The sequence below is a fragment of the Myotis daubentonii genome, chromosome 8, assembly GCF_963259705.1.
Source record: "Myotis daubentonii chromosome 8, mMyoDau2.1, whole genome shotgun sequence".
Classification (NCBI taxonomy): domain Eukaryota; kingdom Metazoa; phylum Chordata; class Mammalia; order Chiroptera; family Vespertilionidae; genus Myotis; species Myotis daubentonii.
In genome coordinates this window covers 88,510,048-88,534,998 of record NC_081847.1, presented here as the reverse complement: position 1 = coordinate 88,534,998, position 24,951 = coordinate 88,510,048, and the positions used below count along the sequence as shown (strand labels likewise).

General features: G+C 38.0%; 1 protein-coding gene across 1 annotated transcript; it reads right to left on the bottom strand.

Moving 5' to 3' along the window:
* Nucleotides 1-378: 378 nt before the first annotated feature.
* Nucleotides 379-24,873, bottom strand: C8H18orf54 (chromosome 8 C18orf54 homolog). Its single transcript, XM_059707341.1, has 8 exons — nucleotides 24,685-24,873; nucleotides 21,003-21,330; nucleotides 18,933-19,715; nucleotides 18,104-18,251; nucleotides 14,544-14,646; nucleotides 10,621-10,752; nucleotides 8,307-8,377; nucleotides 379-3,837 (listed from the first exon to the last, which is right to left on the bottom strand). Exons 2-8 carry the CDS (start codon nucleotides 21,283-21,285, stop codon nucleotides 3,765-3,767), a joined length of 1,593 nt encoding a protein of 530 aa, XP_059563324.1. The 5' UTR covers nucleotides 21,286-21,330; nucleotides 24,685-24,873; the 3' UTR covers nucleotides 379-3,764.
* Between the last annotated feature and the right edge of the window lie 78 nt (nucleotides 24,874-24,951).

Genomic DNA, 24,951 nt, shown 5'->3' with positions numbered 1-24,951 from the left:
CTTTTTAATAAAAGAATGGAAGCAGAGAAGTAGGAAAGGAGTAACTTCAAATATCACAGGAAAAGTATCTGACAATTATTGCTCTACAATGTGTTCAGGTATAGGCCTAGGTTTGTCCCAATCATTGTGATAGGCACTGCAACCCAAACGAATATCGACCCAGGTATGAAACTTTCAGTTGATAGAGGGACTAGATAGAATGACACACCGACCTCCACATTTGAAGAGACTTCCTTCGTTCAGAAATTACCAATTTTATTGGCCCATTACTTCTTTTGTCTGCTTTCATGCCACGTGCCTTTTAGCAAGTTCACTTCTTCACGATAGCACTTCCATCAAATAGGTTCTGAGACACAGTGAAGAGTGTGACACGAAAACTTAAACAAAAATCCAAATTTATGAGTAATTGTATGTATTCAAAATACAGGTGGGAGAAAGGAATCTTGTCCTGATTCATCTTCAGGCACATTTAGGTATACCTATATGTAATTTAACAAGACAGTATCATAAACATTAAATACAAAATACCAAAACACCCACATATAGAAATTTCAACAAGAAATATCATAAAAAGAGAAGACAATTAACTCAAACAAACCCAAGATAGAGTTCCTCAATTTGGTTAAAAAGCTCCATGAAGCTGAAATAAATTATCACAGAAAAAAATTAAAAGTAGAGTTCTTATTGATAATAGAGAAAATATAGTTGAGTTTTGCCATCACATATACATCACACTTTATCCCTTGATCTCAAATAACTTTTGGAATTAGGTTAAATTTTTTTCATATTCAAAAATTTTAATGTCTTATTAAATTTTATTTAATATTTTTATATACCTGAGAAAAAGATGAAATTTTATATTCCCAATGCAGTTTTTAAAATCTAATTGTTCTCATTTTTTGCTTTAAATTCCCAATTCAGCAGTCAATACTGTAGTCTCTTTTTCCCCAGGAAATCTCAAAATAAAAAAAAACTGAGCCCTGGTCAGGTGGCTGTTGGTTGTAGTGTCATCCTGTACAACAAAAGGTGGTGGGTTTGATTTCCAGTCAGGGCACATACATAGGTTTTGAGTTCGATCCCCTGTTGGGGTACGTACGGGAGGCAACCAATCAATGTTTCTCTCACATCAACATCTCTCTCTCTAAAAATCAATGAACAAAAGAAAAGAATTTTTTATAATGAAAGAGCCCTGGCCGATGCTGCTCAGTGCATAGAGCAACAGCCCTTGGACCAAAGGGTTGCAGTTTTGATGCCCAGTCAAGTTCGATCCCTGGCCCTGGTCGAGAGGCAACCATTCTATGTGGAGAGTAACCTCTCTCACATCAATGTTTCTCACTGTCTCTCCCCTTTGCTTCCACTCTAGAAATCAATGGAAAGAATGTCCTCAGTGAAGATTAGCAAAAACAAACACTGAAATATTTAACATGTAATAAATTAAATCAATTCTTAAATTTCTTGAACACTTATTTAGTTTTTTCTTAGTTGACTCTCCTACATATTTTTTAAAGTCTGAAATTAATCATTTTGATAAATTTATTCCCTTTTCAGGTAAAAGATTAACTTCCATATTTAACAAAAAAAAATGTACTCCATTAAATATAATCAAGTTTCTTAAAATATTAGTTATAACATAAAATTTTAAAGCAGTATTATCTTATTCAGTATTGGAGATATTTTCTTACAAATGGGGGCAGTAAGCAAACCAGTGCCATTCGGTCATCACACATAATCCCTTTGGAGATGCTTTCTAAGTATATCCTCTGTCTGACCAGCATATATTATATAATTACAAGTTTATTACATGATGTCTTTATCTTCTCTGCCTTCTTCAGAATTTGTCTAACAGTGGATTTCACTAAGCCTGGAGCATGCTCAGCCCAGATCCACCTGATGTTCACCTGCTAAAAATCTGCAACAGCTAAACCACATTTTTTTTAAAATATATTTTATTGATTTTTTACAGAGAGGAAGGGAGATAGAGAGTTAGAAACATCGATGAGAGAGAAACATCGATCAGCTGCCTCCTGCACATCTCCTACTGGGGATGTGCCCGCAACCCAGGTACATGCCCTTGACCGGAATCGAACCTGGGACCTTTCAGTCCGCAGGCCGACACTCTATCCACTGAGCCAAACCGGTTCTGGCCACATTTTTAAATCATCAAAATAACACCTGTTTGATTGGATGCAAACTATTAGCTGAGAAGCAGAAGACCGGAAGATGATCAGAAAACAGAATGTCCATGGCAGGTACCTCCACACAGCAAACCAAACAAACTTACTGAGGCAGGAGACTCTCAATCTGAGCACAGAGACCACTATGACAACTGGCTCACTGGTCAAGAAAATAGAGACAGGGTTCACTCTACATTTTTGACAAGTAAGTTCTATAACAAAGGTTTTATATAGAGCTTTACACTTAGAGAAAATAGAAAATTATCTGACATAATGTATTTAGAAATTCCTATTTGACAATAAAGCTACTTGGTAAGGATGCTGCCATTTGGGTAAAGAGTTAATTTGTAGCATTTGTATACAGATATTCTTTAATTTCATATGCTTCATTAGTCACACTTTATAACTTAAATTCTTATTTTTGTGGTAAAGAATGCAGCTCTGCTCACTTCCAGGTAGAGACAAACTTTAAAGACTACAGACTGCTTAAGAGAAAGTTCAGTTCTTACAAAGTAGCTTTAAAATAGAGTATTGCAAAAATAAAAAATAAAAAAAACAGAGTATTGCTTTCTGATTTCCCATATTCATTTTCTTTTTTAGTTACAAAATTTCATAAAGCAATTGGTCACTGATCTCATAGTTTTTACTAATTTCAGTTAACCCCCAAACTAAAATCTGGTAAATAATCTAGTATCAAAATATCAAATTCTCAAATATCTCCCCACAAAATGTTTTGTAAACTGTCAAATAATATCAAGGTTATCTTAAGTCTGGCCAGGTAGTTTAGTTGGTTACAGCGTCATCCTGATAACCAAGGTTGTGGTTTTGATCCCAGTCAGGCCACATACAAGAATCAACCAATGAATGTATAAGTGAAACAACAAATCGGTTTCCTTCTCTCTCTCCCTCTTCCTCTTTCTCTAAAATAAAACTTAAAAAAAAAGACTATCTTTTAGAGAATCAAATCAAAGCATTAATTAAAGTTCTCTTGGATTACACAACATAGAACAATATTCCTTTTAACACTGAACCACCCCATTATTAATGTTATTTACAAATACAACATATCTTAAAATATTTGATTTACAAAATTTAAAAGTAACATACTTCCATATGGATAAGATACACAAGAATTTTGATATTCCTTTAAGTTCCTTAAAAGTGGATGTTAACTGTAACAAAAAGTCTACTCCACTTAAGAGATTTTAAATAGAAACCAGGAAAAATTTCTTAATCCACAACTAGACGATAAAATGGCGAGGATGCTGAAGAAGGTTAAGTCCACATGAGCTTCAAGAACGGAAATCATCCATCCATCTTTGAATATTAGACATTTGCTGGCCTGAAGACCAAAGTCAGACTATAGAATAGTGTAGGTCCTTCCAGTTCACATTCTGGTATTTTGGCATAAAATGAGGATAGGTCACAAAACCTACAGACACTTTCAAGTTTGTTTTTTAAATATACAATAATTGAACCAATCAGAATAGTGGATGGCTTATCATTATTCTGCCAGCTTAAGCAATAGGAAAAAAAATACATTTTTGTTTTTGTGGTGACTATTTATTGGTTAAACTTTTATTTTCCTCTTCACATTTTCGGTGACTGTTTCCCACTGGTATCATCAACCAGGTCCCTCAGGCGAGATAAATGGTGCAAAGCCCTTCATTAAAAAGTATAAAACACATTATAAACCAATATTAAGGACTGAATAGGCAACGCAGACAGCAAGAAATGGTGATTATTGTTTATTAACTTCAAAGTTAGTAAGAAAAATGAATTTATAGAATAACAAATATCAAACTTTGAGAATTTTTCCTTTCAAAACTTAGATAACTGAATAATTGAGGGTTAAAATTCATCTAAAACTCTATAAAAACATTTACTTTTAAAAAATTATTTTTGACATTCAAGATTTTTTTTTAAAATATATTTTATTGATTTCTTACAGAGAGGAAGGGAGAGGGATAGAGAGTTAGAAACATCGATGGGAGAGAAACATCGATCAGCTGCCTCCTGCACATTCCCTACTGGGGATGTGCCTGCAGCCAAGGCACATGCCCTTGACCGGAATCGAACCTGGGACCTTTGAGTCCACAGGCTGACACTCTAGCCACTGAGCCAAACCAGTTAGGGCCAAGATTTTTTTGAAAGTTTTCCAAGTAAGCTTAGTAAGAAACAATAGGTATCATTTGTTATCACACATAACAAAACATTTTTTCAAGTAATTTTCACAACAGTGTATATCATTTCAGAAACAATGTGTATAGCTTGTTTTTTACATATGCATTCAAGATAGCTAAAATAAAAAAACACTAAAGGATCAGTTAGTTCTGAGGAAAACTCATTTTTATTGAGCATGGAGGAAACAAACAACAATTATGTTGAATGATGTAGTATTATATCAACAACTTGGTTTTCTCTAAATAAAGCTAAGATTACAGGCCAGGTATCAGTGGAGAAAACTCAGTCATCCTTCAAACAAACCAGGAAGAGAGAGGCTTTAACTTTCCAATCTTCCTCTAAAAATACTGTTCCAGTTTTCCCTCTCCTATCCTTCAGATCCAAGGGCCACTCAAAAAATGTCAACCATATTAATCAACCATATTTTAAATCTCTGATGAACAAGAGATCAAGAAAAACAAATAATAATGTGTAATCTCTAATGGTTAATTTCTAAGATGAGCTAAAGGTGGTTACTATAACAACCTATTCTACAGTCTCTACCACAGGTTCAATAAATGAAATAAATACTCAGGATAAAGAGGTGGAGGAAACTATTAGTGTTAATTACTGCATTGTATCTATTTCAACCAAGTGTCTCTTTCTTTAACACTTACTCAAATATAATTAGAGGCCCGGTGCATGAAATTTGTGCACGGGGAGGGTCCCTTGGCCTGGCTAGTTTTCAGGGCTGATTGGGGCCTCCCTTCCCTGGCTGCCAGCTGCTGGCCGGGGCCTCCCTTTGTTCCAAGCCGCCCCCTGGTGGTCAGCGCATGTCATAGTGAGCGATGTCTCCCAGTGGAACTCCCACAGGGACAATTTGCATATTAGGCTTTTATAGCCTATATAATAAAGGGTAATATGCAAATTGACTCTAAAGGTAGAACGACTGGTTGCTATGATGTGCACTGTGGGGGACAGATGCTCAACACAGGGAGTTACCCCCTGGTGGTCAATGCGTTCCCACAGGGGGAGCTCCACTGCCATAAGTCAGGCTGATGGCCGTGAGCACAGTAGCGGTGGCGGGAGCCTCTCCCACCTCCTTGGCAACGCTAAGGATGTCCAACTGATACCCCAAAGGGCTCCCAGGCTGCCAGAGGGATGTCTGACTGCCAGCTTAGGCCCGATCCCCTGGGAAGCGGGCCTAAGCCAGTAGGTGGACATCCCCTAAGGGGTCCCGGACTGAAAGAGGGTGCAGGCCAGGCTAAGCAACCCCCCCAGTGCACAAATTTGTGTGCACTGGGCCTCTAGTATATAGATAAAAGAAGAAATTGGATTCTGCTACCCTTGGCAACTTCAGTTAATTTTTGAGATTCTCATTTGCTTTAACTAAATGACAATAACTCACCCAAAGTTACTAAGCAATCAGAGGTAAAATTAACTAGACCCTATCATTTCTACATCCTATAGTACATCTCTCTACCTAAAGAATTATTTTCTTCGTAGAGGCATACAGATATGAGAAAAAAAGACAATTTGCAAATATACTTGGGAATTATCTTCCCTTTTATTTTCAGGTGTATTATTCAACTACTTGTGATTCAAGAGAAAGAAAAAGGCAAGTGACTAGAATCTTATCTTACTTACAACCCCAATGGCCAGACCCCTTGGATTTAAAGGACTTTGAAAATGGATAGAGAAAAAACATCCTCATCTTTATTTTCACTAAATACCACCTATAAATTAGAATTTCTTTCCATTATGCATGTAAGCAACAAACCAAATCTGCCACAGAAACTGGAGATATTTTCATGTCACATTACAATCATTACAGGAATATCAAAATCATTTAAACTCATCATTACTTCAAAATTATAATAGTCATATGATAATTACAAAATTACAATAGGTATCAAACCAACTGTTAGAACCTATGTTATCTAAGTCTTTCTGTCTGTATCCAAAAGTTCATATGACATAACTGATCAACCACTAGACAATTTTAAGCCTAGTTGCTTATTCATTGAATAGTAAGGTATCACTGGTGACCCAGAAATCAATGCTTTCCAATATTTCCTTTCTCTAATTGTTTGCTGATCAACATGTGAAATAAGTAAAAGACCATGCCATAATTTAATGCTTTTATTCAAGCAATGCAAAAGGCCTTCATATTATGTTTTTACAAAATGAATTTTAACTTACCTAGATTTTAAATGTATTGTCTTACTTTAAATGCATTAATAAGCACATATTACTAATTAGCAATGTATTTTAATATTTTCATAACTATAATTCAATATACCTGGTTCCTTTTTAGTCCTATGTAGTTTGTATTATACCTTTAAAAAACAATGGAAGAGCCCTGGCCGGTTTGGCACTGGGGGGGGGGTCCCAGGTTTGATTCTGATCAAGGGCACATACCTGGGTTGTGGGCTTGATCCCCAGCAGGGGGTGTGCAAGAGGCAGCCAATTGATGATTTTCTCTCATCATTTCTATCTCTCTCTCTCCTTTCTCCCTTCCTCTCTGAAATCAATAAGAAAAAAATATTTTTTTAAAAATAGAAGAAAGGAGGGAGGGAAGTAGAGGGGAGAGGTGAGGTATGATGGGAAGGAATAAGAAAGTTAAGCAGAAACGAAATCTTCAGTCTCCCTACCTTGGCTACACAACCAGCTGTCAGTGCCTGTCATTTAACCTCTATCTGCCCTGCTGACAATAAATAATTTACTTAGAGAAGTGGCGGATAAAATTGTAGAAGGAAATAATTCTTTATTTTTTTTTCCTAAAAAGGTGAAAAACAGGCTAATGGGGAAAACATCAATTTAAGGTTCATGATACAACACTGTATACAGCCAAGTGAAATGGTGTTATGAAAGTAAAAAATTTTCATCTTAGCTTTTCCCAAGCTCAATATACCATCTTCTGAGTGCACTTTATATTCATACAACCAAACCTATAAATAAATACCCTCCCTCTGCCAATTAAGAAAGACGTGTATTCCTTCCCAATTTTTATTTATTTATTTTTTTAAATATATTTTATTGATTTTTTACAGAGAGGAAGGGAGATAGTTAAAAACATCGATGAGAGAGAAACATCGACCAGCCGCCTCCTGCACACCCCCCACTGGGGATGTGGCCGCAACCCAGGCACATGCCCTTGACCGGAATCGAACCTGGGACCCTTCAGTCCGCAGGCCGATGCTCTATCCACTGAGCCAAACCGGTTTTGGCACCAATTTTTAGTTTAAAATAATTTAACTAAGAAAATAGGTGGATTAACACCTTTAGGGCATTTAGATTATCTTTATATCCACAACATTATATCTACTTTAGTTTTCTGTGGATATAGGTCAAATAATGAATTATTGATGATTATTGTATTTCTTCTAGAACAGTGGTTCTCAACCTTGGCTGCACATTAGAATCACCTGGGAATCTTTTTAAAATCCTGATTTCTGGGCCTCGTCCTCCGGAAATTCTGTTTCTTTGTTATGGGGTGGGGCCACAACATTAGTAACAAAGAAACAGAATTTCCGGAGGACGAGGCCCAGAAATCAGGACTTTAAAAAGATTCCCAGGTGATTCTAATGTGCAGCCAAGGTTGAGAACCACTGTTCTAGAGGGAATATATGAAAATACATGTCATGATCAAGGTGTTTTTCCAGGACATCCACACCAATACTAGCTCAAATTGTTGTTATTGTTCAGAAATAGAAGAGCATCAATTAAGGCCATTCACATCATTATATTTTAGGTGTCTAAGGTTATCTCATTAGGTCCTAAGAACATTTTAAATAGGGAAAAACACAGGTTTAAGAGAAAACTTCAGGATTAAACAGTATGTTCCAAGAAGTTTAATATCCTTATAACTACTTAATTCCATCCTGAAACCTTCTGATTTCAATCTAAGAGATGGCTAAAATAGATTTGTACCCATAACATATTCAGAAATTACTAGAGAATACTTACTTTTGAAGTGACCTAGTAATGGGAACCATACCTTCCTTCAGTTGTAATTCAGAGAAATCATCTTCTGAAACCTATTATTAAAAAGACCAAATGAAACAAAATACTGAAAATATAAATATAATTTTAAACATAAATGCTATTTAATATGTGGCTTAAAAGAACAGTAAAATAATATTGTCTTTGTTTCCAAAGAAATGTAGCAGAAAATTTTCAGTAAAGTATTACATATTTTTTCTAAAAATAATATAACTATATTTAGATTCATCTTTAAATTGTCCTAAAGTATGCTTTTAAATTATGTCCAATAAAAAAAATCAAATCTTGGTTTGAAATTAAGACTTTATAATGAACTCAGTCTTGTCTCAATGTTTAAAAAGGGAAGGAAAGAAAAATAAATTACACATTTTATGTTAATGTTATGATCATTAGAATGGAAAGATAAAAATTAAGAAATACAACTCCAAAGAGCAGGCCATGATAGTCTCCAAGAGTTAACTTACTCATTTGTAATGAAAACTGAATTTCAGAAAGCTCTACTGAATAATCCTATCAAAATAATGACAACAAAAACATTTATTAAGTATTTTAAGGCATTCTTATATTTAAACAATTTATTACTATTTAAGTTTTTTAATGTTTTTATTAGTAGGGTAATTATTTTATTAACGAGAGGCCCAGTGCACGAATTCGTGCACCAGTGGGGTCCCTTGGCCTGGCCTGCGGGATCGGGCTGAAACTGGCTCTCTGACATTCTGAGGGGTCCCCAATAGCGAGAGGGCACAGGCCAGGCCAAGGGACCCCACCGGTGCATGATAGGGGCCGGAGAGGGACACAGGAGGTTAGCCAGCCAGGGAGGGACCGCAGCAGGGCTCCAGGGCATGTCCGGCCCACCTCGCTTAGTCCCGATCAGCTGGACCCCATAAGCAAGCTAACCTACTGGTTGGAGCGTCTCCCCCTGGTGGTCAGTGTACGTCATAGCGAGCAGCTGAGTGGCCTTAGTATATCATTAGCATATTATGCTTTGATTGGTTGAACTGCCAACTGGCTGACCAGAGACTTGGCATATTAGGCTTTAATTATATAGGATAAGGTATTTATTAAACTTTTATCAGGTGCCAAGCACTATAATAAGTACTTTATATAATCTGTCTCAATTTCTCAACAACCTTTTTTTCCCCAAATATATTTTTATTGATTTCAGAGAGGAAGAGAGAGGGAAAGAGAGATAGAAATATCAATGATGAGAAAGAACCATTGATCGGTTGCCTCCTGCATGCCCCCTACTGAGGTCGGACCCACAACCCAGGTATGTGCCCTTGACTGGAATCGAACCTGGGACCTTTTAGTCCACAGGCTGACACTCTATCCACTAAGCCAAACCAGCTAGTGCTTAACAACCTCATTTTGCAGAAGAGAAAACAGAAACTAGTAAGTGGTAGAATTAGAATTTAATCAAACTTGGGATTATATAAATATTCTCCCAAGTTATGAATAAGAATATATTCATAAACACTATATTATTGTGAAAAAATTCAATCCCTAAAGAACAGTAGCCAAAGCAGAAACAGATTTCCAAATTCCTAGGAAATATAAAAAAAAAAATTCAATGTTTTTTAAAAAAAACCTTTCATAACTGTATTCAGAAGTCAATAAACACATGGCACCAAAATTAAGTTTCAGACGACAAAGGTCTGTGGAGAAGTCTAATGTTGAAACGTTTTCACCCTGGCCAGTGTGGCTCAGTGAGTGGTTCTATTGTCCCATACTCTAAAAAGTCTTGGGTTTGATTCCCAGTCAGGGCACATGTCTGGGTTGCAGGTTTGATATCAGTCCCCAAGTGGGGCAGGTGCGGCAACCAATCAATATTTCCCTCTCACATCGATGTTTTTCTCTCCCTCTAAAAATCAATGAAAATGTCCTTGGGTGAGGATTTAAAAAAAAAAAAAGTTTTCTAGATCTCCCCAATTTATAAATACAAGTTGGAGTACAGAGAATAATTTTGTAGGCAATTCAAAAACAACTTTTATAATCCGTTCATACCATAGTTGTGATATCATCATATCTAAATGAGATGGTGTATTTATAACCATAAACTAAATAAAACAATCCATTCATGGATATACAACTGCAGAAATCTAACAGTATTCAATGTGAATAAGTTTCTGGGGGCGGGGGGGGGGAGAATAATCCAACTCTACAACATGTGTTATGTGGCCTGCTTATTAACATAAAACTGGAGGTCTAACTAAAGAGGTTCTAGAAAGAATTCTTATCTCTTCACAGATCCAAATTCATAAATCAAGTTTGTGCTTACTTGTTTAATCTCTCCTTTTGGCTCCACAGTTTTATTCTGATTAAAACTTTCTTGTACGGCTTGAAGATTAAATAACATTTGTTTCAGGGCTTCAACAGGACCATGATGTTTTCCTCCAGACAGGGTACAGCTCTAAGGTTAAAACAGATGATCAATTAACCATCCAAATTTAGGGGCAAAATGTTATATTTTGTAATATTCTCCCCAATACAAAATTAATGCAAAAATCCTAACAATACATGTCAACAGAGTGTTTTTAAATGTTGTGCATAACTTAGCACCTCCTTTTACCTAGTTCCCAGATGAAGTTACTTAGTGGTAATCATTATTAACAGTGTGGCATATCCTTTCTAGTTTTTGCTCTTTCAAAATGAATAGTACTTGTTTATGTTTGTAATGCATTCACTTAGTACATTTAAAATCAAAGATTTTTAGAACTAAAACATCCTCAGAGAGCAGGTAAGTCAACCTGCTCTTTTTGGGTGTGTAAATGGAGCTGATTATCAGGTGAGCAGTAACTAGAATTTTAAATACATTATTCTCTACACACTTTTAAATATGTTTGACACACAGAATACTAGTTTTCCATCTCTTTATGGGCCACACATTCCTTGCTACCTAAAAAACACTCATAACTTAATTAGCACTGATCTTATCTACATCCCAAGAAGGCAATAGCACTTAAGCTACATAGGTGGTCAGGATTCTTTTAAAAGAATCTGTAATGGACATTTTCAAACTTCTTTTTTTTTTTTTAAAGTCTTTACCAACCTATTACTTTTACATATATACATGAGTTGTTGTGTACTGAAAACTATCCACAAAGTGGCAAATAGTCCTCTTAAGATTTCTGTGATTTAACGTATTCAACACAGACCGTAAATATGTGTATAATTTAAACTTCAAATCTAGAGGAAATTGTTGACTAGCAAAGAATAGTAGAAGTGTCACATTAGCATAACCAATGGACACAGACACTGGGGTGGTGGGGGCTTGCCCTCAGGGGTCAATCGGGAAAAAGGAGACATATGTAATACTTTAAACAATAATTTTTAAAAAAAGTATTAAAAGTGTGCTCTCATTGGTGAAGAGATTCAGTTAAGTATAATGGCTAAACAACATTTTCTAATAAAAAGAACCACAGCTCAAAAAAAGGGGGACATGTCAAAAAGACACAGGAGCCAAGTGAAGGAACTCCTTATGGCGTAAACTGGAAGAATTTGAGCAACAAAATAAATAATATCTATAGTAATAAAAGCGTAATATGCAAATCAACTGAACAGCCGAACAGCAGAACGACTGTCTGGATGTCCTTCTGGACGACCTTCCAGATGAAGCTGGGGCTGGGGGGCTGCAGCCGTGGGAGCAAGACAGCCGCCTGTGGCTGCGAGGGAGGGATCGAGGAGCTGCGGCTGTGAAGGCCTACTCTTGCACGAATTTTGTGCCTCGGACCTCTAGTTGTATTATAAACCTAGAATAAAATAAATATCTACGAATCCCTGCTGATATAATTTAATAAACAAATAAGTAAAAAAAACACACAAATAAGTGTGTGGAGAAGGAATAGCCCTTCATTACACAAGAATTTCTATTAATAATGTAGAAAAGACAAGATTCCCCCATGGATACTAAAATTAGTGAATGAGCCAAAACCGGTTTGGCTCAGTGGATAGAGCGTCGGCCTGCGGACTGAAAGGTCCCAGGTTCGATTCCGGTCAAGGGCATGTACCTGGGTTGCGGGCATATCCCCAGTAGGAGATGTGCAGGAGGCAGCTGATTGATGTTTCTCTCTCATTGATGTTTCTAACTCTCTATCTCTCTCCCTTCCTCTCTGTAAAAAAATCAATAAAATATATTTAAAAAATAAATAAATAAAATTAGTGAATGAGTTTTCGACTACTTGCATAGTCTGAAAGTATCTCCCCTAAGATATTTATTCATTACAAAGGGAAATTAATTTTACTAAAGAGAAAGCCAGTAGACACCAAGTATTCAAGGTTAACAGCACAAATTTTAACATATTTCCATAACTTTGTATATTGTTATACTATTGTATTAATGAATGTGACAATATCTGGAGGAGAGGCATGTGCGGAGCACATGAATGAAATTTGTGTCCTTATAAGAAACACAAGAGAGCTTGCTTTCCCTCTTCTCTCTACCATGTGAATATATGGGGAAGATGGCCACCTGCAAACTAAAAAGCAGGACCTCACAAAACACTTTGATCTTACACTTCTCAGCTTCCAGAACTCTGAGAAATAAATGTTTGCTATTTAAGCCACCAAGTCTATGGCATATTATAGCAGTGCAAACTAAGATATACATTATCTGTATATCAATGGTAGCAATACAACACGAACCCTCTGATGTAATGCACTGAGAAGGGCACACAGCATGATATCTGTTGCATTCTTGCAAAAAATACATAACCACATTCTAATCATGAGAAAACTTCAGACTAAAACAAATGGAGAAATTTTCTACAAAATAGCCAACTGACCAGTATTCTTCAAGTGTCAAGGTCATGACAGACAAGGGAAACTGAGAAATTTTAACAGACTGAAGTAGATTACGGAGACATGACAACTAAATGCAAAACTGAATCCTGGATTGGGTCCTGAAACAAGACACTAGTAGGAAAACTGGTGAAAGTAGAATAAGGTCTGTACTTGGAAGACCCCAAAAGCATTATTTCAGTATGGCTTTTATTTCTAAATCAAATTGTTTATCATTTCTTATGTGCACACATACACATTTATGCTTTATTTTGGGGTTATGTGCAAAATGCACATATGCTGATTTAGTAAAATTGGATAATAGTTTCCTATTTAAAAAATTATAGAGCCCTAGCCAGTTTGGCTCAGTGGATAGAGTACTGGCCTGTGAACCAAAGGGTCCTGGGTTTGAATCCAGTCAAGGGCATGTACGTTGGTTATAGGCTCCTCCCTGACCCTGGCCATGGTCAGGGTGTGCACAGGTGGCAACCAATAGATGTGTTTCTCTCACATCGATCTTTCTATCTTTTCCTCTCTCTTCCACTAACTCTAAAAAAAAGATCAATGGAAAAATATCCTCCAATGATGATTAATAACACCAACAACAAATCATAAAAAAAATAGAGATTTACAACTGTATCTCAGAAACACAACTCTCAATAATCAGCTGCCTGTGTGGGAAGATATAATTTACTCTATAATGGTCTGTTTTATATGTTTTCCAGAAAACAAACAAACCAAGATTGTAATGACAATTTAGGCTTTCTGTAAGAGTTCAATCCCAGGTCCCTCTACTTTAGAATCTATCTATATATATAAAACCCTAAGTGACTGTTCGACTGTTCAACTGGTAGCTATGATGTGCACTGACCACCAGGGGCAGACGATCAATGCACAGGCATGGAAACATGGAACAGAATGATGAATCTCAGAGGGAAGGGCGGGAAGAGATTAACCAAAGATCTTATATGCGCTGAACCGGTTTGGCTCAGTGGATAGAGCGTCGGCCTGTGGACTGAGGGGTCCCAGGTTCGATTCCGGTCAAGGGCATGTACCTTGGTTGCGGGCACATCCCCCGTGGGGGGCGTGCAGGAGGCAGCTGATCGATTTCTCTCATTGATGTTTCTGGCTCTCTATCCCTCTCCCTTCTTCTCTGTAAAAAATCAATAAAATATATTTAAAAAAAAAAAAAAAAAAGATCTTATATGCATGCTAGAGGCCCGGTGCACGATTCGTGCACCAGTGGGGTCCCTCAGCCTGACCTGTGGGGATGGGGCCAAAATCGTGCACCGGGCCTCCGACATCCCCTGAGGGGTCCTGGATTGCAATAGGGTGCAGGCCAGGCGGAGGGACTGCACCAGTGCACAAATCTGTGCACCGGGCTTCTAGTCTTTTAATAAGTTAAAAAGATTTAACTTCACCCACCTGATCATCATCATTTAAAAAGTCTTCAAGGAAACTTTTAGCATACTTTGTCCTTGGAGCTTGTTGAGGACTGTCATCAGAGTTAATAGGAACAGGAGATTTACTACATAGGGTTTAAGAGACAAGATAGCAATTAAGTTCCCAATTTATAAAAATTAGGCAGTATATAATTGAATGGTTATCATTTAAATATAAATGGTCACCAAGAAATAACTGTTATAGATATGATTCATATTGATGTTGCTTGATAATTCTCTCATCTTCCTGAATTTATACCAGAATCTAACCCTATTTCCTTGCTTCTCCTTTAAAGCTTCAAGAAAAAAAAAACTTGGACTGGCTGGCATAGCTCAGTGATTGAGCGCCAACTTATGAACCAGGAGATCAGAGTTCCATTCCCAGCTAGGGCACATGCCAACGTTGCAGGCTTGATCCCCAGAGTGGCGCATGCAGGAGGCAACTGATCAATGATTCCCTCTCATCATTGATGTTTCTATCTCTCTCTCCCTCTCCCCTCCTCTCTGAAATCAGTAATAAAATTATATTTAAAAAATTGAAGACATTAGTCTTCAACTAAACAAATAATCCATCAACTATAGGCTATGCTCTGAAAGCTCACTTGTTTCAAATAAGCAGTACATTTTCCCAATTAAAAACTGTTAGTTACCTAATGATAATACACAAAACTCTCATGAATTTATAAGATTTTCAACTGGGATGGCAGTTATACTTTCTGCCACGTCAAAGCAATAGGACAGATGCCCCACTCCAGAACTGGCATTAACATATAAAACAGATTAGAGTGGGAAAATAATCAAATTTGAAATTATAATTCCTAAATTCAAATCCCAAACCCAGTCACTATATGACCTTAAGTAACTTATCTGAACTTCAATTTCTACATTTGTAGTCCCACTTATCTCACAGAAGTACTGCATAAATTAACGCCATGTACCTGGTACCTTTAATAGATACTCAATAAATATTAATTTTTTTCTTAATTTAAGGGGTAGCAGAAAAAAGGGCATCCCTAGCAAAAGTAAGAATTTTCCCCAAACCAGATTCTGTTAGTCACAGAAAATAAACTCAGACTATCTTTCTCTCATACATATACACACACACACACACACACACACACACACACATATATATCAATATGAGATGTGTTTCTAACTCAAGTACTCAGATATCTAAGTATCTTTATAATATGTAAATTTCACAATAATTTTTATTAGCAGCAATTCATTATTAATTCATTTAATTTGTAACTCAGCTTTTTATTGTTCTCCAGTAGTTTTCCCCCTCATTCTTTATAAGAGTTTGTACACCCACCCACCATTATCAAAAGCATTTACCTGATTATTGAAGGTGGGTGCTGGGTACATAAGGATTCATTAGGCTACTCTTCTACTTTGTATTTCTTTGGAATTTTCCATTAAAACAAAAAAAGCAATTATCTGATTGCAGTTGTACTCCATCTTTTAGTATATTACTTTGAGTACATCCAGGTCAATTTTAAAAAATATATATATTTTTATTGATTTCAGAGAGAAAGGGAGAGAGAGATAGAAGCATCAATGATGAGAGAGAATAATTAATTGGCTGCCTCCTGCACGCCGCCTACTGGGGATCAAGCCCAAAACCTGGGCATGTGCCCTTGACCGGAATGGAACCTGGGACCCTTCAGTCCACAGGGTGACGCTCTATCAACTGAACCAAACCGGGGGCCAATTTTTTTTTATGACAGATTGATAATAATTTGTCAATGTCATACTAAGACTAGGTCTATTCCTTCATCTCACAATCCATCATTAATTTTATATACAAACATACCCATCACTATATGAACCCAATTTTCTAAACATCAACTACTGTATACAAAGTACTGGGCCAAACCACTGATGATAATAATTATACTAGCCAGAAGTTATATTATCTAATTATAAACTACATTAAAATTTTCAACCTTAAATATCTCTGATATTATTTGCGCACCCATTTGGGTTCCAACTGAAAGCAAAGTATTGCAGCTATGGTACTCTACAAATACACAGAACAACTGATAAAGAGAAATTAAGAAATAAAAATAGCCATAGCTGGTTTGGCTCAATAGATAGGGTGTCAGCCTTTGGACTGAAGGGTCCTAGGTTCGATTCCAGTCAAGGGCACATGCCCAGATTTCAGATTCAATCCCCAGGAGGGGGCGTGCAGGAGGCAGCCGATCAATGATTCTCTCTCATCATTGATGTTTCTATCTCTCTCTCTCTGAAATCAATCAATATATATATTTTAAAAAAATAAAGATAAATTTAAAAATTAGATCTATTGACTCATTTTAAAAAAATATTATTGAACCAACAAGCTATAATAATAAAAGCATAACATGCTAATTAGACCGGACAGCCAATGTCCTTCCGGACGAAGCCTGGGCTGTGAGGGCCGAGGCAATCCACTGCAGCTGCGGGGGCCGAGCACCTTGCTCAAATTTCGTGCATCGGGCCTCTAGTTGAAAAATAAAGCTAAACAAAGAAAAAATGTATTTTGAATAATCACCAAATTACAATTTACGAGATTACCATATCCTGACTTAAGTACCTTGTATTTCTTTTCTAATCAATTGAATCCTCACATAAAAACGCCAAAGCAAAAGAACTTGTACAAGACCTTGTACAAAGTAGAATTATACAAAGTAGACAAAACTTGTACACAATCTCAGGGAAGAACTGACAGAGCTGGAATTCCAAACCAGTATTGTAGTCAGTGCACACATTTAAAAATAAATAAATAAAAATAAAAAAGACATTTAATTGAGAACTAAAAAAGGATCCATTAACTAATAAACTCCATTTATGACAAAATAAAAGTTTAGACAACTGAATATAATAAATATCAGAAACTAAGGCAGGATATAGGGTTACCAAGAATGCATTTCTAATAAGTCTAGATATAATAATATCACTAAAAAAAGCTTTCCTATCTATACTCCTAATCCTTACTCTAAATTCACATTCAGTTATCTAGGTGAACACTTCTTAAATTATTCTGAGAAACTATGTCATTGAAACGTTAAATATACAAATGAAAATAATCTTAGAAATTATAAAAATTTATACAATATAAAAATGGACGATCATTTACGGAAAATAACGACTGAAAGAGAAAGTAAAAGTAAATGAAAATAGGTAACTCTTAATATATGGAGAGAATATAGTAGAAAGTAACAAGACTTCCATAGCCCTCCTCCTTCTTCTACAAAATAGTTGCTTTTGGTTCTAATTCCTCACAGTAAACATATATCAATATTTTATAGTGCAACAAAAGGAACTGTAACAAAAACAAAAGTTACATAATGTACTTATGAAATAACCCACGATCTTGTGGTAACAAATGAAAAATATAATATCAAGCAAAGCAACACTGAACACCATTTTCTACAGAATTACCATGTCATTACATTGCTAGTTATAATCAAGTTATATAAAAATAAATTAGACGTTCATATATTTTTCATATGGAAAACTAATGACCTTACATGACTTTTCCATTAATAACGTACTTACAAAGCAACAGGAACATTTTCCCACGATCTTTCTGCTTCCAGTTTATCTAATGAACAAGGACTATCATCCTGTTTCATCGACTTTGGTAATTCAGTACAATGCTCTAGATTTCTCTTGGCCTTCAGGATAAGTAATTCAATTTTGTCACCTATTTTAAAAGACTACATTAATTAAGAAAAAAATAAATGCAAAGCATGGCAAAATCTCATAAAGCAACAAGGATTCAGATAACTTGGTATGCATACAGGGTGCCCCCCAAAATGTATACATACACTTTGAATAATTATAAAGGCAGTGTTTATTAAAATACATTTCATTTTCGCCCTAACCAGTTTGGCTCAGTGGATAGAGCGTTGGCCTGCGGACTCAAGGGTCCCAGGTTCAATTCTGGTCAAGGGCATGTACCTTGGTTGCGGGCGCATACCCTGTAGGGGGTGTACAGGAGGCAGCTGATTAATGTTTCTCTATCATTCATGTTTCTAACTCTCTATCCCTCTCCCTTTCTCTCCGTAAAAAATCAATAAAATATATTTTTAAAAATACATTTCATTTTCAAAATTGAGCTATCAGCTGTTAAAGTATGCATACATTTTTTGGGGATACCCCCTCTACACATCTTTAACAGCAAATTATGTCAAAATGTGACATTTCAAACAAATAAAAGTAGATATTTTCTAGTTATAAAATGCTACTTAAAATGAAAATCATAAGAGTTTAAAAAATATATAATCTGATCATTACATCAAGAATATAACATAAAAGCTCCTATATATTAGGTCAAATTTACAGCATTTTCTTTGATTCTTAAAAGCAAACAAAAAACAATTACCATTGAATGGCTTTTTGGATTGTCCTGGAAGAAGTGGATTCTCACAATGACATTGGCTATGCTCAGAATCACATTTATACTCATTAACAAATCTTTTATCACCACTCAAGAAATCTGAACTATTTGAGGGTTCAAAAGAATATTCGAAACAATCTAATTTATTCATAGGTCGAGAAGTTCTTTGTGCCTGATAACTATGTCTTGGAGAACAATGCTCGTCTTTAAATATTTTATAAATACTTTGACTATTTGTGTCAGGTAGCAAGTCTTGGTTGTGGAGCCAGACTGGATATTTGAAATCAGGTAGACTAGTTATCCCTGAAACATTAAGGTCAGATTTATGGCCAGTGAGCCATCTTGGGTAATTCTTTTCAAGATCGCGTTCTGAACTGTCCTTGAAAGATGATTTCTTAAAAAAAGATGGTTCAGAAATGCATTTACTCGTCTTATTCACAAGTTTTAGGTTTTTTAGCTTATGACACTGCTTTCCATTTATATTTGTGTATACCACAGGAGTAACTAAGTTATCCTTGCTTCTGGCAATGCAGGGTTCTTGAAAATTGTGATTCTTTTCAGTGTCTGATAAACTCAGTCTTCCAATGCATTTCTTGGTTTTCTTGGTAATTTGATGACCTGGTCCAACACAAGTACAAGGAAATGATCCATCTGCTGGAAGTTTTAACAGATCATCAGTTGTTAGGCTAATGGAGTCTATGTCATTGATAGTCCGTCTTCTAGAAGATGAGGACAAGGAGCTTTTTTTGTGATGAAATTTTTCAAAAGCTGAAAAACAAAGCATACTTCTGTTCATCTTCCCATATCACATATAAAAACACTTCAAAATATCCAACAGTAAATGAGAATTAAGAATTTAAGGAAAAAAAAGAATTAAAGAACCATTTTTGCCACTTTCCCATGATCTCCAATAAAGTTTTGATTAAAAGAATAAAAGGGATAGGTTGATGAAATAGAATGTGCTTTTCCCCCTCACATATCAATTTGTTCTAACTAATTTCTACCCTTATCTCTACACCCTCTTGACTTTTTCCATGTTCTTTAATTTACTGTTTCTTCCATTTTTTTCATCTAGACCAGCGGTTCTCAACCTGTGGGTTGCGACCCCTTTGGGGGTCGAACGACCCTTTCACAGGGGTCGCCTAAGACCATCAGAAAACACATACAGCATATCAGATATTTACATTATGATTCATAACAGTAGCAAAATTACAGTTATGAAGTAGCAACAAAAATAATTTTATGGTTGGGGGTCACCACAACATGAGGAACTGTATTAAAGGGTCGCAGCATTAGGAAGGTTGAGAACCACTGATCTAGACATACACAATCCACTGACACACTCACATTAATATTGGTCACTCAATACTGGCTGCAACACAGGATTTGGAAAAGTTCGTGAATAAATTAGGTGAAAAATAATTTGCTTTCTTTACTAACGCTGCAATAGCGAATAGCTGTTCTAATTCTCCTCTGGAATAGTGCCCACATCCTTCTAAAATTTGAATGCAAACTTTTTCCATACTAGGGCTACTCCATAAGTGCTCAGTAACTGGTTATCAACAGACTCATTCCAAATTTGTCTTCATAAAAGCCTTATCAAGGAAAAACTCAATGTAGTGTGAATATTATTATTCCATAGAATAGAGATCAGGAAGACTAATATAATCCTTTGCAATCAATTGCATAGGAACAAGTATAAACTAAGAAAGGCTGCGCTTCACTTAAGTCATTAAGCTAGTAAATGAAAACTAAAACCACCAAGTCAACACTTTTTCTATGATGCTACAATAAACAGCTTAAGGGTTTAGGACCAGCCACCTGCTGTAATTCATCAGCTTCCACTCCAAGGTTGCAAGGGGATCTTAGCTGAAAATTCCTAAGTACCAGATAAGTATACAGTCCTTAAAGAAATATATTCAGATCTCAACATTATAAAAGTAATTTTTACCCCAAAAGAATAAAAAAAGAAGCATCTGGATTTCAAAGGCTACAACACATCTTTCAAATGATTTAAGTCAGTGGACAAAAAGAAAACAAACAATAAAAGCATACCATGGTTTGGTTTATAAATATAGTTGGAGAATTCTGGCATATTAGCAGGACATTTACCAATGTTAATCTTTCCAGTGCTTACACCAGGATACATCTGGCTTAGATCAAAATCATCAATATAGGCCTGTAGAGCCTGAGATGCAGAACTGTACAGTTTATCCTTATACTGAACAGAGCCATCAGCGGTAGAGGACTTACTACCACTGAGGCTGCAGCTTGCTAACAGAGAAGATACTGAAGATTCCCGAGAACAAACTCTGTGTTTTGTATTTGGTTTTGCCATGCCTTCCTCAAAATGGGTTATTTCTGTTCATTTCTCTTAGAACCACTGTAATACAAAAACAAAAGGTTAAGGTTCCAAGTAAAAGAAAAAATAGCCATATACAAAGAAATTATTCAATATGTAAACTTTTTATAATTTTCTTTAAAGAATAAAACCCATTACCTATAAATCCTTTAAAGGCAATACACATTGTAAATTTTTTTATTATTTTCATTATTGTGAATTCCTTCATCATTTGTTTAGAAAACATTTATTAAGTACTTACTATGTGCCTGGAATTATGTATACAAAGATTATCTGAGAACATGCATAAGTATAGGAAGGAAAGGGTACTCACTTTTTTAAAACGTCCTAAAACAACTGATTTACATAGTCTTTTCTTATGGTGATATATTCTATGACATCACAATACTTAACATTCCCTTATACATAATACTTCTCATTCATAAGCCTACCACTATGCACTACAGAGAGTAGGTCCTCAATAAATTTTTAAATGCATCAAATGTGGTATTAACAACAAGGAACAGTGGAGAATGTTGTAAATACCAATATGTAACTTTAGCCAACTCCTTCACCCCCAAAAGACTTGAGAACAAAATATAAAGAAATAAACTACAAGTCATACCATAAAATGAACGGGCAAAATGCTTTTTCTAAAACAACATCTGCCGAAACCGGTTTGGCTCAGTGGATAGAGTGTCGGCCTGCGGACTGAAAGGTCCCGGGTTCGATTCCGGTCAAGGGCATGTACCTGGGTTGCGGGCATATCCCCAGTAGGAGATATGCAGGAGGCAGCTGATCGATGTTTCTCTCTCATTGATGTTTCTAACTCTCTATCTCTCTCCCTTCCTCTCTGTAAAAAATCAATAAAATATATTAAATAAATAAATAAATAAATGTTTTAAAAAAAATAAAACAACATCTATCTATATAAAAGCCCAAGTGACCGTTCTCCCGTTACTATGATGTGCACTGACCACTAGGGGGCAGACGCTCCAACTAGTAGGTTAGCTTGCTGCTGGGGTCCTGCAGATAGCAACTGGGCTAGATGAGCCGGACATGCCCTGGAGCCCTTCCTCGGTTCCTCCCTGGCCGGATTGTACACTGATGGGGTCCTGAATTGTGAGAGGGGCCAGGTCGAGGGACCGCACACCAGGCCTCTAGTTGTTAATAATCATTTTCTGACCATTTTTGGTACTACCCTCACTATATTCAATTCTTATATTAAACAGATTCAGACTACCTCTCTTTTAAAGGAGGCTTAAATAATTAGAAAACTGACAATGTATTCATCTTACTGTTTTTGCATCACTAAAATGGGCAGAATTCCTGTCTACCTTAGTATAACAATAACAAGATCTATACTTGAAGCCCTAAGAAATAACAGAATGAACAGGCACTACTTCAGTGCACAATGTGACATTCTTTTAAAATTAAATCAATGGGTTTTCTGTACTTAAAATAAAACATTAATGTCTAGAACTTAATACATGCTATGATTATTATAAAGTTACTATGTTTAACTTTTGGCTGTATTTTGGGGATGTTTTAAGTTATAACAACTTCCAATGTTGTTTTTCTAAACAACTGTCAAATTTGACTTTAAAATACTGAAACTTTTCCATGTGAGAAAGTAAAAAGAGTAACACATCCTCCTCTAGCCTTCAACCGTGCAATCGCCTTTGCAAGAGCTGAAAGCAGCCGGTGGGAGCAGCGACAGAACAATGCTCAGCCTCTGCTTCGCCGAGTGCGGTGACGCTGGTGAACACCCAAGAATGGCCAGGCAACTCGTCCCGGCAGCCAAGGCATGGAACCACCTACGGGTCCTCCGGTGGGCGATGGCTAGAGGAGACGCGGTACATAAATACAATGAAATACTGCTCAGCGGCAAGAAAGGCTGGAACAGCGCCACTTGCAACATGCGTGGATCGGGAGGGTATCGTGCTAAGCGAAGGAAGTCGGACAGAAAGGGACAAGAACCGTAGGCTTTCACTCATGTGGGCTATAAAACGGAAAACAACAGACCCAGACACAGACAACAGCATGGTTGCCTGAGGGGAAGGGGGCAGGAGAGGGTAAAGGGGTCAAACACATGGTGACCCAAGGAGACGAGATTAGGTGGAGAACGCACAACTCCTTATACCAGCGGTTCTCACCTGTGGGTCGCGACCCCTTTGGGGGTTGAATGACCCTTTCACAGGGGTCGCCTAAGACCATCGGAAAACACATATAATTACATATTGTTTTTGTGATGAATCACTATGCTTTCATTATGTTCAATTTGTAACAATGAAAATACATCCTGCATATCAGATATTTACATGACAATTCATTACAGTAGCAAAATTACAGTGATGAAGTAGCCACGGAAATAATTTTATGGTTGGGGGTCACCACAACATGAGGAACTGCATTAAAGGGTGACACCCGGCATTAGGAAGGTTGAGAACCAACTCCTTACAGAGGATGGACCTGGAAAGCCTAAGCGGCGCTGCCACCCTTAGCTGTGACGGGCGCTGGCCACCAGGGGGCAGAGCTCCCGCCAGCAGGTCAGCCTGCAGCGGGGGTCCGGCCTCGGGGACTGGGCTACACGGGCGGGCGGGGCACTCGAACTACCATTGTGCAAAGTTCCCGAAAGGAAACAAAAGTAGAAGGAAATACTGAACCACCCCCTTCGCAGCTGTCCCTCGGCTTCAAACGGTGCCCGACAGACCCGCACTTCTCCCCGCGGGGATCTGGCAGCAAACCCCCAGCATCTTTTCCTTCCATCAACACCCGTGCGTATCCGCGCCCGTAGGGAAACTCATCGCCCCGAGCAGAACGGGAAACGCAGGAACCGTCAGCCGCCTCCGACTCGGAAACACCGTGTTCCGCACCGAGTCGCCGAGGGGAGCGGCTCACCCTCAGCGAACGGGCCTCAGACCGCACGGCTCCGGGGCGCCCGGGACGGAACCGGCTCTGGCGCATCGTCGGCGGCAGGAGAAGGAGTAAGCGGGCAGCCGGCGCCCCGCCCCGGGCACGCCCTGCCTTCGGGGCCCCCGCCATCAGACACGGCTTCAGGCCAGAGCACTGGCGCCTCGGGAGCGAACGGGGAGCAACCGAGATCCTCGGGGTGACGGCCCCCAAAGCTCCCACCCCCACCCTCACTTCAGTCGGCACCTCGATTCCCCGAGACCCAGGTCGGGCACCTCGGTCCCGGTCCGCGATCCTCCCCCTAAAACTGCCCCTTTTCCGCAGGCGCCCTCCCGCAAGAGTCGCCTTCCCCTTCCCTCCCCGCCACCCTTCCTGAGCCTTTCCCTCGGGCTGTCAAAGGACCGGACGCCCCTCGAAACCCTCCCCCTATTTTTCGGGCCGAACTCGCCGACAAAGGTCCGGACGAGAGAGAAACACGCACACTTTACAACTGCCCGCCGAGAACCCAGGCCTGTAGCCCGGCGGGAGACGCAACAAAGCATCCCGGTCGGACCCCGCCGCGCCTCAGGCTCCGCTCGCTCGCTCGCAGCATCCTCTGCCGTCACAGCGGAGCGCGACGCCCGCGCGGGCTTTCAAACTGATCCAACATGGCGCCGGCTCGCGGTGCGCATGCGTGGCGCCCCGGCGCCCGGGGCGAGCCAGCCAGGGGCGGAGTGCCGGAGGGGAACGCGGCGCCGCGGGGCGTTCGGT

Excerpts from the sequence above, each read along its gene's own strand:
- C8H18orf54 (XM_059707341.1), bottom strand. The coding sequence starts at position 21,285 with ATGGCAAAACCAAATACAAAACACAGAGTTTGTTCTCGGGAATCTTCA. Across the intron at positions 19,716-21,002 it reads TATTTATAAACCAAACCATG|CTTTTGAAAAATTTCATCAC; the intron begins GTATGCTTTTAT and ends TTTGTTTTTCAG. Across the intron at positions 3,838-8,306 it reads ATTACTAGGTCACTTCAAAA|GGCTTTGCACCATTTATCTC; the intron begins GTAAGTATTCTC and ends TTTTTAATGAAG.